This window comes from Lathyrus oleraceus, chromosome 3, assembly GCF_024323335.1.
Source record: "Lathyrus oleraceus cultivar Zhongwan6 chromosome 3, CAAS_Psat_ZW6_1.0, whole genome shotgun sequence".
In the NCBI taxonomy this organism is placed as follows: Eukaryota; Viridiplantae; Streptophyta; class Magnoliopsida; order Fabales; family Fabaceae; genus Lathyrus; species Lathyrus oleraceus.
Genome location: NC_066581.1, coordinates 15,424,654 through 15,442,421, shown reverse-complemented (window position 1 = coordinate 15,442,421; position 17,768 = coordinate 15,424,654). Strand labels below are relative to the sequence as shown.

The following is a 17,768-nucleotide window of genomic DNA, read 5'->3' as shown; positions in this document are numbered from 1 at the left end:
ACTATCTTAGGCAACTCTTCTACTAAATTCATAATATTCAACTTGCCGAGACTTCTGAAATTCATATGCCTATACCTTTTGTGCCAAAGCCATCTTTCTTCATCACAAATTGATGAGTAAAGACAATGTGTTTATGAGGCCTTCAAACTAGCCTTCCAAATTCTGTTTCTGGTCAGAGTTGATTTCAGAACCATTATCATACAACTACAATGAGCCTTCTTCCATGATTATTGAGAATCCTTTCTCTACTAGCTGACTAATGCTCAGTAGATTACATTGCATACCAGGGACAAATAACACATCTTCTATCAGTGATGTTTTGCCTTTCTTTCTTTGTATGACAATCTTGCTCATGCCTTCTGCCATTAAGCTTTTTCTATCTTCCCGCTTCACACTTGTCTTCTTGTTTGAGTTAAAATCAGTTAAGAACCCCTTGTGTCCAGTCATGTGGTTATAAAAACTAGCGTCTAAGTACCATACATCAGAAGTTAAAGTCCCTTCAGAGGTAGTTATCATCAACATGACATGATATAAATCTGAATCATCTTGCACCATGTTAGCTTCCTCTGCACCAGTATTTTTCTTTCCCTTTCCAAAACAGAAACTGAAGCAAGGTGACCATACTTCTCACAATTGAAGCATTGAATTTTTCTCCTGTCTTTGAACTTTTCTTGTTTTGAAATTTGCTAGATCCTCCCCCCTCATTTAGAGGATTCAGATCTTTCTTCAAACTTCTTTTTCTCTTTGCTATGTGGCGTGACTTCTCTCTGGTGCTTTCCTTTTCCCTGTTTCCACTTTCTTTTCATGTCATCAGAACCTCCCTTTCTTGAATGAGCTACCAGGGCCTGTTCAGATTCTTTATCTGCCTCTCTTTGATTCAGTCTCAGTTCTCTAGCTTCAACAGATCCTTGCAGATCCTCCATCTTCATTATTTACATATATGTGGTTTCCTCAATTGTTACTACTATCATATCATATTGAGGACTGAGACTCTGAAGTACCTTTTCAACCTTAATTTATTCTGTCAATGTCTCTCCATAATCTTTATCTGATTGGTTAATTCTTGAACCTTTGTGAAGAAATCTAATATTGTTTCACACTCTTTCATATGCAACATTTCATATTGCTTTCTCTAAGATTGGAGGCGCACCTTCTTGAACTTCACATCTCCACCATATTTTTTTCCAGCATATCTCATGCTTCTTTCAAAGTTGCAGCATGAGCTATTTTATTAAATACACCCGCTTCAACGCATTGGTGAATGTAAAATAGGGCCTTCTGATCTTTCTTCTTGGATTCCTTGTATGCAGCTTTCTGTGCATTAGTCGTATTTTCTGCTAGTGGTTGAAGTCCCCTCTGCTACACACTCAGACACGTCATTAACATTGAAGATGACTCTCATCTGAATGTACCATTTTTTCCAATTTTTTCCATCAAGAATTGAAAGATTCGTAGGAAAATTATTGTCGCCTATTCCAACCATAGCAACAATCACTATTGATTATGGATCAGAGTCGGTATCGTGATATCATATGTTGGTGATATCACACCTTGCTAATGCAGAAGTTAATTAAGAGAAAAATAGAGAGAGTATTGGAGTGGAAGAGAAGACGGAAAATATTGAATATTAAATGAGAGAAAATGATGTTTGGAAAAAGTTGTTACAAAATTACACCAGTAGTTATTATATATACATTTGTATAACTAACTAACTAAACTTGAATTAATACACACTAATACTACTTTTAAATTAATTTTATTAATTATTAAAATAATCTTAATAATTCAATATTAATTGTTTGACAATATAAAATATTTATATAATATTGTTTTAATTAAGATTAATTTTTGTTTATCAAAAGTATCAATTTGCTTAAATTTTTATCAAATTTTTAAAATTTTCGGTACCCTATCAATAAAAGTTTTATTTTCATTTTTATTTATAATTTAGAAATATGTTATATCTCTAAATTTAATACATCAATATAGATCAGATACATCAATTTCAATTATTTAATGAATCTAGAAAGGTGAAATTTACTTATAATATAAGACGGAGGGAGTATATGTTTTTTCTGATAAATTTAAAATTACCGGTACAAAAACATATATGCATATCGACAATTTTGAAATTACTTATAAAAATTACAAACAAATTTGTAAATATTGTCAGATATTTCTAAATCACCGGTATGATACTGGTAATTTAAAAAAATTTTGAAAAAAACATGATTTTTACTAAATACAGGCATACAAATTTTAAAAATTACCAGTATATACTGGAGCGTAATTGAATTAAAAAAATTTAATGGATCATTTTCTTTTATTTTTAAATCTTTTCTTATTCAAGGGTGTGACCATTATAAACAACACTACTAAATTGTTTTTTTTTTGTGTGAAGAAATATATGTTATATCGAACTTTTAAAAAAAATTAAAAATCTTTTGATACGCATTAGGCATTTTAAACGATTTGATAAACTCTATATCAGATTTTTGGTATAAACTATCGAATTTACAGGGACTCAGAAAATTTGACAATGTAGTTAATAAAAAAGATTTATTTTTAATATTATTAAAATATATGGGGTGTGAGAGTTCATTGATGGGGTGCAATAGAAAATTCTCTAGTAATAGCCCAGGAAAGATGATAATTTTATTTTCAAAAACAGTGAATAACAAGAAAATTAACCCCGTAACAAAAAGGAGAGTGATATTTAAAAAATGAAAATTGAAAAAACGTGCAATCTGGATTTTGAAGATAGATAATGAACCAATGAAAAGGTGAGATTTGTCCACGTGTCAATCACTGAAAACCAGTGTCCCAAAACACATTACAGTGTGGATAACAAGTAAGTTTGTTCTCAAATTCAATCTAAACAAGAAAGCAGATAACAGAAAAAAAGGTGTGAGAGAGAGAGAGAAACAAGAGTTAATGGCAATGGCAGCAAGCACAAGCACAGTGTTAGTCCCTCCTCTTCCTCGGCTACTGACCACCACCACTCGCTGCTCTGCTTTGCCTTATCTCCCTCCTCCTCGCCTCTCCACCACCACTCCTTCTTCTTCCCCTTTCCCTAAACATTTTTCAGGTATTCTTTCTCTCTACTCTTTCAATTTCATTGTATTCTAACTCTTAATGTGCATATTTTTAAGTTAAAATTGACCTAAATGTATGAATGTATGTATAAGTAAATTGAACAGTAAATTTGAGTGTAAGGAATTGGAATTACTTTGGGAGTCAAAAGTTGCAATCCGTGATTATGGAGGCAAAATCAGTTCCACCGAACTACGAGTATGTTTGGTTTCACGTTTGAAAAACCTATAATTGATTTTGATATGTTTCGTTGCTATTGAGTAGAATTTATTATGTTTTTAGAATTGATTCTTGAAGCTATGATTTGTAGCTTGAGTTGAGTCTAAACTTGATTTTTACACTTTCACTTTTGCATAAATTTATTCAAACATCAGTCACTTACCTTTTTAACTCACTTTTAACCAAAATCAATTTTACACTATCAATTCAATTAAAATCAATTTTTTCTACCAATCGTTTGTTGGTCCGGTGGTGATTGACACTGGACTTGGTTGAGAGGACTACGGTTTGATCTCCTGCAACTGCTATTAGGAGGGGCCTGGAAACCACTTGACGCCAAAACTGAACTCGGACCGGATTAGTCGGTCTAATGAACCGGATACTGGTGTTTGAAAACCCCCCAAAAAATAAAAATCAATTAATCCATACACTTGAGAATATAAGTTAAAGTTCTACAGTTTATTTTGTTCTACTTTTAATGTTCACTTCAAACTGCTAGTTCCTATATAAGTTATTTTCTTGTTTCCTCCTATTTAGAGTCGCGGAAGTTTTCTCTTCATCGGACTAGAGCTTCTTCTTCTGATGATACATCTACTTCTCTCGATACCAATGAGTTGTTTACCGATTTGAAGGAGAAGGCAAGAAGCTTATATAATTTGTTGAATTCAATAATTTTAGTTTCATGTTGATTTATCTTCTGTCAAATCCATAATGTTTCATTTTCTATTCTAAATAAGAAACACAAACTGACATGACACTAGCACATTGGAGTCATGACGATACCAGATACACCTTTAATTTGGAGTGTTGGTGCTAACCCTATTGTCTTTTATAGTTTTACTAACAAAGTAGAAATTATATCTTCCTGCATTTTGCATTATCAGTGGGATGGTCTTGAAAACAAGTCCACAGTGCTTCTGTATGGTGGTGGTGGTTTGGTTGCTGTTTGGTTATCTTCAATTCTTGTAGGTGCCATCAACTCAGTCCCCTTGGTAAGCCAGAATTCACTTCTTTTACATTGAGTACTATCGAATGCAATGCTTCGGTTTTCTGCTCTATAAGGCATTTTGAAGTTCGAACCAATATAAAACAACTTTATTTATTTTTCAGCTTCCAAAGATTATGGAGTTGGTAGGACTAGGGTACACTGGATGGTTTGTCTACCGGTACCTTCTGTTTAAGGTATGCCAAATGCATAATTCATTCATCAATATGTTGTTTTCTGAAAATGAGAAATTGAAGAAATTCAAAAGTGGCATGATTATCGATGAAGTCAACTCCTAAAATACAAATCGCCATTTAGTATGTATATTGCTTAGGTTCCAAACACAAATTTCTCGCATTTTATGACAGACCATATTAGAATGTCTGTGTACTTTCTTGCATCGGATATCCTCTTTCTGTAATCAGAATCCGATTCATTGTTCTATTTATAATCGCGCATGTATTAGTCAGTAGATTTCTCATATGTGATATAACTGTTTTTGTATACAGTCTAGTAGAAAGGAACTAGCTACGGATATTGAGGCACTGAAAAAGAAAATTGCCGGAACCGAATAGAGCTGTATTAGTAGCAAGTCATGTTGATCTTCCTTGCTCATCATTTGTTTGTTTTGCTGTATGTCTTGTTATATGAGAGGCATTTGTATCTCTTGATATAGAATAGAATTGCTCAATCTCTATCAGTATCAACCTTGTATTAATCCATTTCATTGTTGAAAATAATGCAGCAAATCTTATATATATGTTTATGATTCTGAATGAAAATCATTCATATTTTTACTTGGCATAGGGTAAATTACATATTGGTTCTTGGTATAAAATATCATATGATGATCTTGTAAATATTTTTTAACCATGAGATTTTACTTTTAAAAAACATTTATTTTAATCATTTGCATTTATTTTTCATTACCATTACTTTTTCAAAATTAAGTTATTGATATTTACCAACATGATACAATCTTAATATCATATATTAAATTTAATAATTTTTTCAAAATGTAATTTGGATGATTTGATAGATTGATGATTTTTTCATTTGAAAATCATGTAAAATTTCTTTATACTAACGCATTTATGTATTTTAAACTCATATTATTACTTTTTTGAAATTTGATATCTCACCCTAATCTTGGGAGTACATTATATTATTAGATCTCAAACATTGACGTAGTTCAATTTATTAGTAACAAACTAGATAAAGAGACAAGAAACAATGATGTTGAAATGAATCAACCTATTGGTTGAAGATCACAGTGTTGTTGAAATGGAAAGGGAGGATCAAAATATGATCCATTAAGAATAGCATGTGTTATAAGCTTGTTTGCAGCTTCTGTGGTGTGTATCCCATCCCAACTCACATACTTGTAAGGGTCATCACATGCTGTCGCTGTCACTTTTTTCCCATCGATCTCTTTACTCTCTCCACAATAAACTTTAGGATTGAAGTTGTACTCACCACCTCCATATCCACAACATGCTTTTGTACCATACTCAAGTCCTGTTTCAAATAATCCAAAAACATAAAAATCACACACAAAGACAAATCACGGGCATCAACAATATGTGTCTGATGTCGGACATTGACACATACGTATTAGATTAGACACGTTACATGTCTAATATCATAAGTGTCAGTGATATGTATCATAAAAAACTATAACAAGGTTGATGAGTGTTTGTACCATGAGAAGAAGGATGTTGGAAGAGCTCTAACAGAACAGTGTAGGTATCCACATAAATGACAGAAGCATCTGATAAATTTTCTCTAGTTTGTTTCAGTGATTCTTTCAACATGTTGTTATAGTTCACAACGGCATTGTTGTAAGAAACCTTGCATCCAAATTCGTCCCGTTCTGTACTATTATGAGGAAGCCCTACCAAGAATGCAGGGTAGCACCCTACTGGTGCAAGATTAAGCACCATAAATGTTCTCCCACCAAGATTATACAGCTCCTACAAATTTCATTGAGAAAAATCCATGTTAATAATCATTTTCTGATTTACCATAACAGAAGAACACAACACACTATGTTTGGTGTCGAGTCTCTTGATAAACTAATAATAGACATAAATTACTCTTACTTTAATGGCTGCAACAATTTGTGAAACAACTTGAGGGAGAAACTCTTCCATTCCACCCTTGCCGATGTCTGCTAACTTGGAAGTAAAATCATTTTGGCCAATATAAAATGTATATAGAGATTTTCCAAATACATCCGGTGAAGGAAGATTCATATCTGATCGACAATGAAAAAATCGGCGCATTACAACAGAATCATATGCAATTTTCTTACATCATTTCAAAAGTATTGGAGACAGTTATACTATCCGTTTTGAACCTTTTTGATCAGCTTCTGTAACTTTGGCAACGAATTGCTTCATCTGGTTGAGCTGAATAGCAAGGGAGAAAGGGCTGATTCCGGAGACAAACACAGAAGTATTAGGAAAAAGAACAGTGGATGCCAATGTAGCATAGTTTGCTCCATGTTTAAAATCAGATCCTATTGATTGTAGAAACGGACTCAAAAATGGAATTCCAATAGCTTGAGCTGCAAAATCAAATCAACAAAAATGTTTGGTTGTTTAAACGGCACAAACATGCACCTAAACTTCACAATGGACATTTTACAATAATTAAGGTATCTTATGAGAAGAAAAAAAACAGAAACAAAGAAAAAGCAGAAGCTAGAATGTCTCTATGAATAATGGCTTCATGTCCACAATCATTAGGAATGATATCATATGAAATATATATAGATATTAACAGTAGTATTACCTAAGAAATCAATGACGAGTCTGCCATCTGAAGCCCGACCAACTGGCTTCTTGAAATAAGTCATTCCAAAGGGAGGACCTTCAGCAGGAAAAGCTGAAAAAAATCCACCAGTATCTGAATTTGAATCCCCAAAGTTAAAGATTGCTTTGAATTCACATTCACCATTACTCAAATCAACCGACCAAATCAAAATGAACAGTAGCAACATGGTATTCATCAATGTCTTTGAACTAATTTTTGAAGCTTAAAATCACTGAACAAGTGAATATTTGTTAATGATTGATCACGTGGCAAATATTGCTTGTACTGTTTTAGACAAAACACTCTTTTTGTTTGAGATAAGGTTGGTTCACACGTTTATGTGTTTAAGAGTTGTTCGGTTATAGTCTATTACTCATTTATATAGGAAGGTTAAATATTGAAAGTAATTGTTGGATTTATTGTATCTTAATTATATATAAAAGTTGTTAAGTCTCTTAAAAATTTATTGCATCAAAATAGAAGTCAATTATATAATTTTTTTATACTTATTTTATTTATTTATTTAATAATAATAATTTCATTAATTTGATATTTTTTCTTTGAATTAATTTTTTTATAATTTTTTATTTAATAATAATTACTCCACTAATTTGATATGTTTTCATTTAAACAATAAACTAATAATTAATAATAATAATATATAAATAAGTATTAGTCATTAATAATCATACTAAATTATAATCCTATAACTTCTTTTATAAAAACTTTCCCTCAAAATCTATAATGATTAATAAAATAATAAAATACAAATGTTACTAATTAATAATAATAAATTAATTAATAAAAGACACACTCATCAGAATAAAATGCAAACATTACTAATTAATAAATAATAAATTAATTAATATAAAACTCCACTCACCCACTCTTTAAGACTATTTAAAGAAACAGTAAATATTATTTCTATTTAAATAAAAAGTAAATCTTATTAATTAATAAAATATATAAATTAAATAATAATAAACTAATAAGAAAACTCCAGTCATCCAACACTCCGTTTCCAATTAATTAATAAAGAATTAACAATTCTATTTATAAATTAATGATTTATTAAATTAAAATAATGTCTTATTATTGTTGAAAAGTCTATATTTCAAATTATTTTTCTATACAATTTGTTTGTCTAGAACTTATGTTATTGCTTTTTCCTTTCATTTTGATTTTGTTTCTTTCATTAATTTTTTTTGTCAAGTATCACATATTAGTCTATTATTCACTCATGTTTTTTTCTATTTTATAAATTTATTATATCATTTAAAAAATTCTTATTTACTTTTTTAAGTATATTGTTCATTTTTTCTATTTTATCAACTTATTTAATCATTCTCTTTTCTTTTGAGTATTTCTACTTTTCCACTTATATTTTCTTTTTGTTTTATTTTTTTATCACTTTTTGTCCTAATTTTCTCAATTCAAATTTAGTTTTAACTATTTATCAATATTTATGAATGAATTGGATTTATTGTATCTTATATATATCTTATATATAAAAGTTGTTAAGTCACTTAATAATTTATTACGTCAAAATAGAGGTCAATTATGTAATTTTTTTATATTATTTATTTAATAATAATTATTCCACTAATTTAATATTTTTTATTTGAATTAATTTTCTATATTTATTTATTTAATAATGATTACCCCACTAACTTGATATATTTTCTATTAAATAATAAATTAATAATTAATAATAATATATAAATAATTAATATTCATTAATAACCATACTAAATTATAATCCTATAATTTCTTTTATAAAAAATTTCCCCCAAAATCCATAATAAATAATAACATAATAAAATGCAAATATTACTAATTAATAATAATAAATTAATGAATAAAATACTCACTCACCAATATAAAATGCAAACATTACTAGTTAATAAATAATAAATTAATTAATATAAAACTCTGCTCACCCCTCTTTAAGATTATTTACAGAAATAGTAAATATTATTTCTATTTAAATAAAAAGTAAATCTTTTTAATTAATAAAATATATAAATCATATAATAATAAATTAATAAGAAAACTCCACTCATCCAACACTCCGTTGTCACTTAATTAATAAAAAATTAACAATTCTATTTATAAATTAATGATTATTAAATTAAAATAATATTTTATTATTATTGAAAAGTATATATTTCAAATTATTTTTCTATACAATTTGTTTGTCTAGAACTTATGTTATTGTATTTTTCTTTCATTAATTTTTTTTGTGAAGTATTTCTTTTTAATTCTTAGTTATTTTCTTGTTTCCTCCTATTTAGAGTCCCGTAAGTTTTCTCTGCATCAGACTAGAGCTTCTTCCGATAATACATCTACTTCTCTCGATACGAATGAGTTGTTTACCGATTTGAAGGAGAAGGCAAGAAGCTTATATAATTTGTTGATTTCGATAATTTAGCTTCATGTTGAATTTATCTTCTGTCAAATCCATAATGTTCTATTTCCTATGACACTAAGTCGCGAACACATTGAAGTCATGTCCATACCGGATACGCTTTTAATTTGAAGTGATATTTGGTTATTTTCAATTCTTGTAGGTGCCATCAACTCAGTCCCCTTGGTAAGCTAGAACTCACTTCTTTTTCATTGAGTACAATCAAATGCAATGCTTTGATTTTCTGCTCTATAACGCATTTTTAAGTTCGAACCAATATGAAACAACTTTATTTATTTTTTAGCTTCCAAAGATTATGGAGTTCGTAGGACTAGGGTACACCGGATGGTTTGTCTTGTTGAAATATTAAACTTGATTTGAGTCTAATCTTATTATTTGATTTTGGGCTTAGTTATTTGGATTTAGTTTATTTTGGGTAATGTTTCTAGAAAAGTCTTGTAGTATTTGGAGTATCTAGATATTTCTTTAGATTGTAATATTTTCTAGAATACTCTTTGAATATCTAGAATTGAGAACTCTCTAGAATTAGTGTGTCTAGAGTTCTCCTTAGAGTACTATAAATAGAGATGTAATCTTACACTTTTGTATCAAGCAAAAATACAAAGTTCTCTCTTCCATAAATAATTCTCCTACCTACCAAGTTTCTATTCAAGCCTCTAATATTCCCACACACTTTCCATAAATACAAAAAGAGTTTATTTCCAACAAAGTGGTATCAGAGCTTCAAGGTCCTAAAAAAATGGCGAATGGAGGTTTTTCTTTTCAAATGCTGATGCTCACAAAGAACAACTATGACAATTGAAGTATCAAGATGAAGGCGCTACTAGGAGTTCAAGATGTGTGGAATATCGTTGAGAAAGGCTTCAATGAGCAAGATGAAGTCTCGTTAAGCCAAGGTGTAAAGAAGACATTGAGGGAGTCAAGAAAGAGGGACAAGAAAGTTCTCTTCCTTATTTATCAATCGGTGGATGAAGATACATTTGAGAAAATCTCCAACGCAACGACGACCAAAGAAGTATGGGACAAACTTCAAACTTGCAACAAAAGAGTGGAACAGGTGAAAAAGATTCGTCTTCAAACTCTTAGAGGTGATTTTGAACGTTTATTTATGGAAGAGTCCGAGTTAATTCCTGATTATTTTTATCGAGTATTAGCCGTAGTCAATCAACTTAAAAGAAATGGCGAAGATGTTGATGAGGTGAAAGTCATGGAGAAAACACTTCACACTTTAAATTCAAGTTTTGACTTCATTGTTACCAACATTGAAGAAATCAGGAATTTAAAGACCATGACTATTGAGCAACTCATGGATTCCTTACAAGCATACGAAGAAAAACAAAAGAGACAAATTAAACAAAAGGAGACTATGGAGCAACTACTACAACTCAACGTAAAGGAAACAAATTATGCGAATTACAAGAGCTAAAGAGGACGAGGTCATGGCCAAGATCGTGGGTGTGGACGAGGACATGGAGAAGAAGGAAGAGGCGGTTACAACAAATACTTTAACAATGGAGAAAGAAGTTGGAATCCACAAGCAACAAGAGGTTGTGGAAGAGGAAATTCATGCTCGAGGTGTGAAAAATCACAAATCAAGTGCTTCAACTGCAACAAGATCGGTCACTGTGCATCTGAGTGTAGATTCTCGAACAAAGTTGTGGAGAAAGCTAACTTTGTAGAATAAAAAGGCGGAGAAGAAGAAACTTTGTTGCTCGCGTGCCAAAACCAAGTTGAAGAGAAAAGAAACAAATGGTACCTCAACACCGGCGCAAGCAATCACATGTGCGGCGATCGAAGCATGTTCGTAGAGATCAATGAAGCGACAACTGGCAATGTCTCATTTGGAGATGACTTAAAGATACCGGTCAAAGGCAAAGGTAAAATTCTTATACGCTTAAAGAATGGGAGTCATCAATTCATATCCAATGTCTATTATGTTCCTAACATGAAGAATAATATTTTGAGCTTGAGATAATTATTAGAGAAAGGCTATGACATCCACTTGAAAGAATATAGTCTTTTCTTAAGAGATTGTAGACATAACTTGATTGCTAATGTGCCTATGTTAAATAATAGAATGTTCCTCTTGAACATTCAAAATGATGTTGCAAAGTGTCTCAAGACTTGCTATATCGACTCTTCATGGCTATGGCATCTACGATTCGGACATCTCAACTTCGACAATCTAAAATGTTTGTCAAAGAAGGAAATGGTGAGAGACTTGCCTAGTATAAACCACCCAGACCAACTATGTGAAGGATGTCTAGTTGGGAAGCAATTCCGGAAAAGATTTCCAAAGGAATCAACGTCAAGAGCGACAAAACCGCTAGAGCTCATACACACTGATGTCTGTGGACCAATCAATCCAAACTCTTTTGGTAAGAGTAAATACTTTCTCCTCTTTATTGATGATTATTCTAGAAAAACATGGGTTTATTTCTTGAAGGAGAAGTCATAAGTGTTTGAAAACTTTAAGAAGTTCAAAGCCCTTATGGAGAAAGAAAGTGGTCTTTCCATTAAGGCCATGAGGTCTGACCGAGGAGGAAAGTTCATTTCAAATGAGTTCCACAAATATTGTGAAGATCATGGAATCTGTCGCCCAATAACACTGCCAAGATCACCACAACAAAATGGAGTAGCAGAGAGAAAGAATCGGACCATGCTTAACATGGTGCGAAGCATGCTTAAGAGAAAGAAGATGTCGAGAGAGTTTTGGGCCGAAGCAGTGGCATGTGCGGTTTATCTGACAAACCGTTCCCCAACAATAAGCGTGCATGAGAAGACACCACAAGAAGCATGGAGTGGAAGGAAGCCTGGGATCTCTCACCTCAAAGTGTTTGGAAGTATTGCCTATACTCATGTTCCTGATGAAAGGAGAACAAATCTCGATGATAAAAGTGAGAAGTATGTATTCGTCGGTTATGACTCAAGCTCTAAAGGGTACAAACTCTATAATCCAAATAGTGGAAAGATCGTCATAAGCCGTGACGTGGATTTCGAAGAAGAAGATTGTTGGGATTGGAGTGTTCAAGAAGACAGGTACGATTTTCTTCCTTACTTTGAAGAAGAAGACGAAATGGAACAACCAATGATAGAGGAAAATATTACACCACCGGCCTCACCGACACCAAGGTTGGATGAAACAAGCTCAAGTGAGAGGACACCACGACTAAGGAGTATTGAAGAGCTTTATGAGGTAACCGAAAACACAAATGACATTAACCTTTTTTGCCTTTTGGGTAATTGCAAGCCTCTAAGCTATCAAGAAGCAGTTGAAAACGTAAAGTGGAAAGACACCATGGAAGAAGAAATCAAGTCAATCACGAAGAATGATACATGTGAACTTATTACACTTCCACGAGGACACAAAGCAATTGGAGTAAGATGGGTGTACAAGGTGAAGAAGAATGCAAAAGGAGACGTGGAGAGATACAAAGCAAGATTGGTGGTGAAAGGCTATAGTCAAAGACAAGGAATTGACTATGATGAGGTATTTGCTCCCGTTGCTCGTCTTGAAACTATTAGACTGATCATTTCTTTGGCAGCCCAAAATGAATGGAAGATCTATCAAATGGATGTGAAGTCGGCCTTCTTGAATGGTTTTCTCGAAGAAGAAGTTTATATTGAGCAACCACAGGGCTATGAAGTAAAAGGGCAAGAAGAAAAAGTCTTGAAGTTGAAGAAAGCCTTGTACGGACTCAAGCAAGCACCGAGAGCTTGGAATGTTCGAATTGACAAGTACTTTCAAGACAAGAACTTCATCAAGTGTCCATATGAGCATGCACTCTATCTTAAATTGCAAAGTGGAGATATTTTGATTGTGTGCTTATATGTTGATGACTTGATCTTCACAGGGAACAATTTAAGCATGTTCGAAGAGTTCAAGAAAGACATGTCAAATGAATTTGAGATGACAGATATGAGTCTTATGGCATATTATCTCGGCATCGAAGTAAAGCAAAAAGACAAAGGAATTTTTATCACCCAAGAAGGTTATGCCAAAAAAGTTCTTAAGAAGTTCAAGATGGATGATGCCAATCCAGTTGGCACCCCGATGGAATGTGGCAGCAAGTTGAGTAAGCATGAAAATGAAGAGATTGTTGATCCAACTCTTTACAAAAGTTTGATTGGAAGTCTGCGTTACTTGACAAGTACAAGGCCGAATATTCTCTATGCTGTAGGAATCGTATGTCGCTACATGGAAGCTCCAACAACAACTCACTTCAAGGCGGCAAAAAGAATCCTTCGATACATCACAGGTACAACAAACTTTGGCTTGCACCATTACTCTTCTAACAATTATGAGATTATTGGCTATAGTGATTGGAGTGGAGACTTGGATGATAGAAAAAACACTATTGGTTTTGTGTTCTTTATGGGAGATACTGCTTTCACTTGGATGTCAAAGAAGCAACATATCGTCACACTGTCAGCTTGTGAAGCTGAGTATGTTGCCGCCACATCATGTGTTTGTCATGCAGTTTGGCTAAGGGATTTGTTGAAAGAATTAAAAATGCCACAAGAAGATCCTGTCGAAATATGTGTTGACAATAAATCAACACTTGCTTTGGCAAAGAATCATGTATTTCATGAAAGAAGTAAGCACATCGACACTCGTTACCACTTCATAAGAGAATATATCGAGAAGAAGAAGGTGAAGTTGAAGTATGTGATTGTCGCATTACGCGAAAAACCGGCGGGAAAAGAAAGAAACAACAGAGCCGCCACCGTGCGTTATTTATCCCAAAAGAGGGAAAGGAAACGCTCAGAGTAAACCTGGGAAAGAACATGGTCTCGCAACCAAAGAGGATGGGTTCGGGAGTCGGTTATGCGAAGGGAAGGTATTAGCACCCCTACGCATCCGTAGTACTCTACGGGATCCACGCACAAAAGGAAGGAAAAATGGTTGCTAAACACTGCTCAAATACTCACACACACTGGCTGAAAGAAACGCAAGAGACTGACTGAAACTGACTCGGCAGGATGTCGCATCCTGGGCCTACTTAGTCTATCAGGCATAGACATCAGAGTCGAAGTAGTTCGGACTGGGGAGACGACACATGCTCGCTAGGATGTCGCATCCTATGCATACGTATCTCCTTTGGACGAAGGAGAATCAGAGCATTCGTAGCTCGGCTGACGCGCACAAACAAACAAGACACAGGCAAACGTGGAGCCCGACTGCCAATCACTGGACTTATGTCAGCATCCGAACCAAAACACACGCACACTGGAACCCAAATGCCACTCGATGGACTTACATCGGCTTCCAAGCACACAACAACACAACAAGTTAATAGGGAGTCGGGGACTCGAGCCTATAACTGTCAGACAACACACACAAAAGAAAAGAAAAGGCGCCCGGAGAGATCAGCTCAATCTCCTGCCTACATACTTCATCTGGTGTGAAGATCAGGGCGATGTAGTTCCCCTACGCAGGGACAAGGATCTAGCCTAACCAGATAACAGAGGGAGACACAACTCTAGGGAGACTACGACTCGAGCCTAGATGTTGTCATGCAAAGTCAACCCTAAGTTAAGGTTTCTAGCTAAATGGCACAAGGGCCAACCTATCCTAGACAAGGCTTGCACAGGAAGCAAGGGTCTCGATTGCAACTAGGGCAAGAGAAAGGGGAGGTCTCAATCGCAACGAGGGCGAGAGAAAGGAGTTAGTGTTAGTTGTTAGTCAAACTCGGCAAGACATCGCGTCTCGTGCCTACGTATCTCACCTGAACGTGAGAATCAGAGTTGCCGTAGTTCGGCAAAACAAATACTGTTGGTTTGTGTTTTTTAAGTGGACAACGTTACTACACAATCTACCTGATGCTCGACCTTTGGAGGCTTACTCATCTGTAGTAGAAGGAGTTAACGTATCCTTAAGAGGGGATGATGTTTGTTTGTGTTTTAAAGAAGCAACAAGCAAGAAAGGAAGTCCTATACGAAGGAACCGTGCTACCTTAATTGACATGCAAACGAGACTACGCGGAGTCTAACAACCTAGGGGATATGATCACACCACATAGGCACACACAAACACATTCAGCATAAAGTAAACACACCAACAAGGGGGCTCAAACATGGGTTAGGTTTTAGTCGAGGGGTCATATCAACCTCAACAAATAAACCTCTGGAATGGGGTGAGTGTTGCTCTTAACCTTGCCATCGAGGGGCTAAGGTGAAGCAGATGAAAGGAGATGAGGGGTGTGCCTCATTGCTTCTATCCCTGGCCTGGGAGAGCATTTGACAAGAATGTGTGGGTTCAGAAAGTGGGAACCCTTCTACACATTTGATACTGACTCCACTGTGCAATTGCACAAGATCTTGGGTTTTTATCTGTAATGCATCAACACAGTGGTGTGAGCAAAACAGAAGACACACTGAATAGCAGGGGATAGGTTGCTTATCCCTTGGTTCTGCCAATTGCCTCTTTACTTAGGAGGTCTTTGACTCTGTACAAGGACAAATTAAACATACACAAGCATTGCCTCTTAAGGAGGACTTCAGACAGTTTGCCCGGCCAAATAACAGGCCGGGTCTCCAGACTACATGAAGAAGAAGTAATTATACCTCAAAAGCAATTTGCTAAATAGCAAAGCAAGCAAATAAAGCAACTAAAAGGGTACCTGAAAAAAGTCAAACTAATCAGTAAACAGTTCAACAGTTTAAATCAGAAGGAAATGAATCAACAGTTAAATCAGAGGGACCAATGTGCAAAGCACAAGACTCAAGTCACATGAGTCACACCTACAAAACAAAGGTTAGCACATGATATATGATCAAGCTCAATCAAATTGGCAATGATTTCTTTGAGGCATTATGCTTAACCTGAAACAAATGAACTCAACATAAGCCCAAAAGACCACTAGGACAAGCCTAGGGTCAAAAACAAAAGGGAAAGTCAAAACAGCAAACAATAGTCAACCAAAGTCAAGTTCAAGCATTTAAGAAACAAGCACAATTGGATTCAAACTCATATCATGCATCATTGTCATTTTATAGACCAAAGAAGTCAAAACATGGCAAGAGGGAGCACACAAAAGGTCAACAGCAAGACCAAACTCAAACCCAAACATAATCAATTCCAAAAATCATGAAATAATTCATGCTCACTCACAATCCACATAATGACATGCATATAAAATTTCAGCTCAATTGGATCATGGGAAGATAGTCAAATAAAATCAGGAAGTCAACACATTTTCAAGTATGCACAAAGAAGTCAACAAAACATGTGTCATCTTCAAAAATTCATAACTAAATGAAAACAGATGAGAAATGGATGGGATCAACACCACTGCAAAGCTCAAGATGTCTAGTATGCACATGTAAAATTTCATGATCATCCAATAAGATATGAGAATTTCACAAAGGAAATGGCAAGATGTATCACACAAAGTCAACATTTTGGTCAAACAGGGGATAAAATCACAAACAAATTGGGAATGGCTCAAATAATTCCAGGAAAAATCACACATCAACTAGACATACAAGAGATGGCTCATGAAAAATTTCAAATTATTTGAAGGCCAGGAAGCATGTCAACAAAAATCATGAACTTGCACATCATTGGTGTGACACAAGTTGTCACACCCTAGTTAAAAAATCTGTATCTCACAAACCACAAATGATAAATGCACAAACTCCACATCAAAACAAAGGTGAATGAGTCTAGTTTCACCACAAAAGATTTCAGGGGCATTGGATACATCATGATCATTTCACAAAAGGAATGGCAAAAGGTGTCAAATAAGCATACATGTTAAGAAGTCTAATGCCATTTAAAATCCAGCCAACCAAAAATTCAGCAAAAATCATGACAAAATAGTAGACATTCTCATGAACTTGATGGAAAAAAATTCGTGATTTTTGGAGTTAAATTGAGTGAAAAATGGATTTTGGAAGATGATGAACAAATGGGAACAAACATGAACAAAGTGACATGAATAACAAGTCAACGGTTGACCAGCATGGCATACTTGTAATTCTGACTCTCATTAATCAAAACGCAACGTACAGGCAAATGAAATGAAATGTTTTAATTGGTGGCCTCCCAATGGAACAGTACAGCACGCAGCAAAATACCAAGTTCTGGAAATTCTAGGGTTTACAACAGTAACACGCATGTGTTCATCTTCTCCAAGAATCATGGAAAATCAACACGCCCAGAACACGAAATCGAGCATACCATCGTGATTAACAAACAACATACAGTATAAATCCAGCAAG

The 17,768-nt window shown here is 34.1% G+C and overlaps 2 protein-coding genes across 3 annotated transcripts in view; one reads left to right on the top strand and one right to left on the bottom strand.

Moving 5' to 3' along the window:
- The first annotated feature begins 2,841 nt into the window (after positions 1-2,841).
- Positions 2,842-17,768, top strand: part of LOC127132151 (protein CURVATURE THYLAKOID 1A, chloroplastic) — a 39,713-nt gene continuing 24,786 nt past the window's right edge. The window contains exons 1-5 of one of the 2 annotated variants that reach the window (XM_051061037.1): positions 2,842-3,088; positions 3,850-3,950; positions 4,197-4,304; positions 4,423-4,494; positions 4,807-5,094. In XM_051061037.1, the coding sequence (XP_050916994.1) occupies positions 2,935-3,088; positions 3,850-3,950; positions 4,197-4,304; positions 4,423-4,494; positions 4,807-4,872 (501 nt within the window). In that variant the 5' untranslated portion in view covers positions 2,842-2,934 and the 3' untranslated portion in view covers positions 4,873-5,094. Of the gene's footprint in view, positions 3,089-3,849; positions 3,951-4,196; positions 4,305-4,422; positions 4,495-4,806; positions 5,095-17,768 lie in introns of those variants that run through there. The other variant, XM_051061038.1, reaches the window with a different exon arrangement.
- LOC127132149 (GDSL esterase/lipase At4g01130) overlaps positions 5,413-17,768 on the bottom strand; it is a 39,131-nt gene continuing 26,775 nt past the window's right edge. Inside the window, exons 2-6 of the mRNA XM_051061034.1 lie at positions 7,094-7,171; positions 6,657-6,866; positions 6,400-6,554; positions 6,000-6,270; positions 5,413-5,815 (exon numbers count right to left, since the gene is read on the bottom strand). Coding sequence (XP_050916991.1) covers positions 5,547-5,815; positions 6,000-6,270; positions 6,400-6,554; positions 6,657-6,866; positions 7,094-7,171 — 983 coding nt within the window. The 3' untranslated portion in view covers positions 5,413-5,546. The remainder of the gene's footprint in view (positions 5,816-5,999; positions 6,271-6,399; positions 6,555-6,656; positions 6,867-7,093; positions 7,172-17,768) is intronic.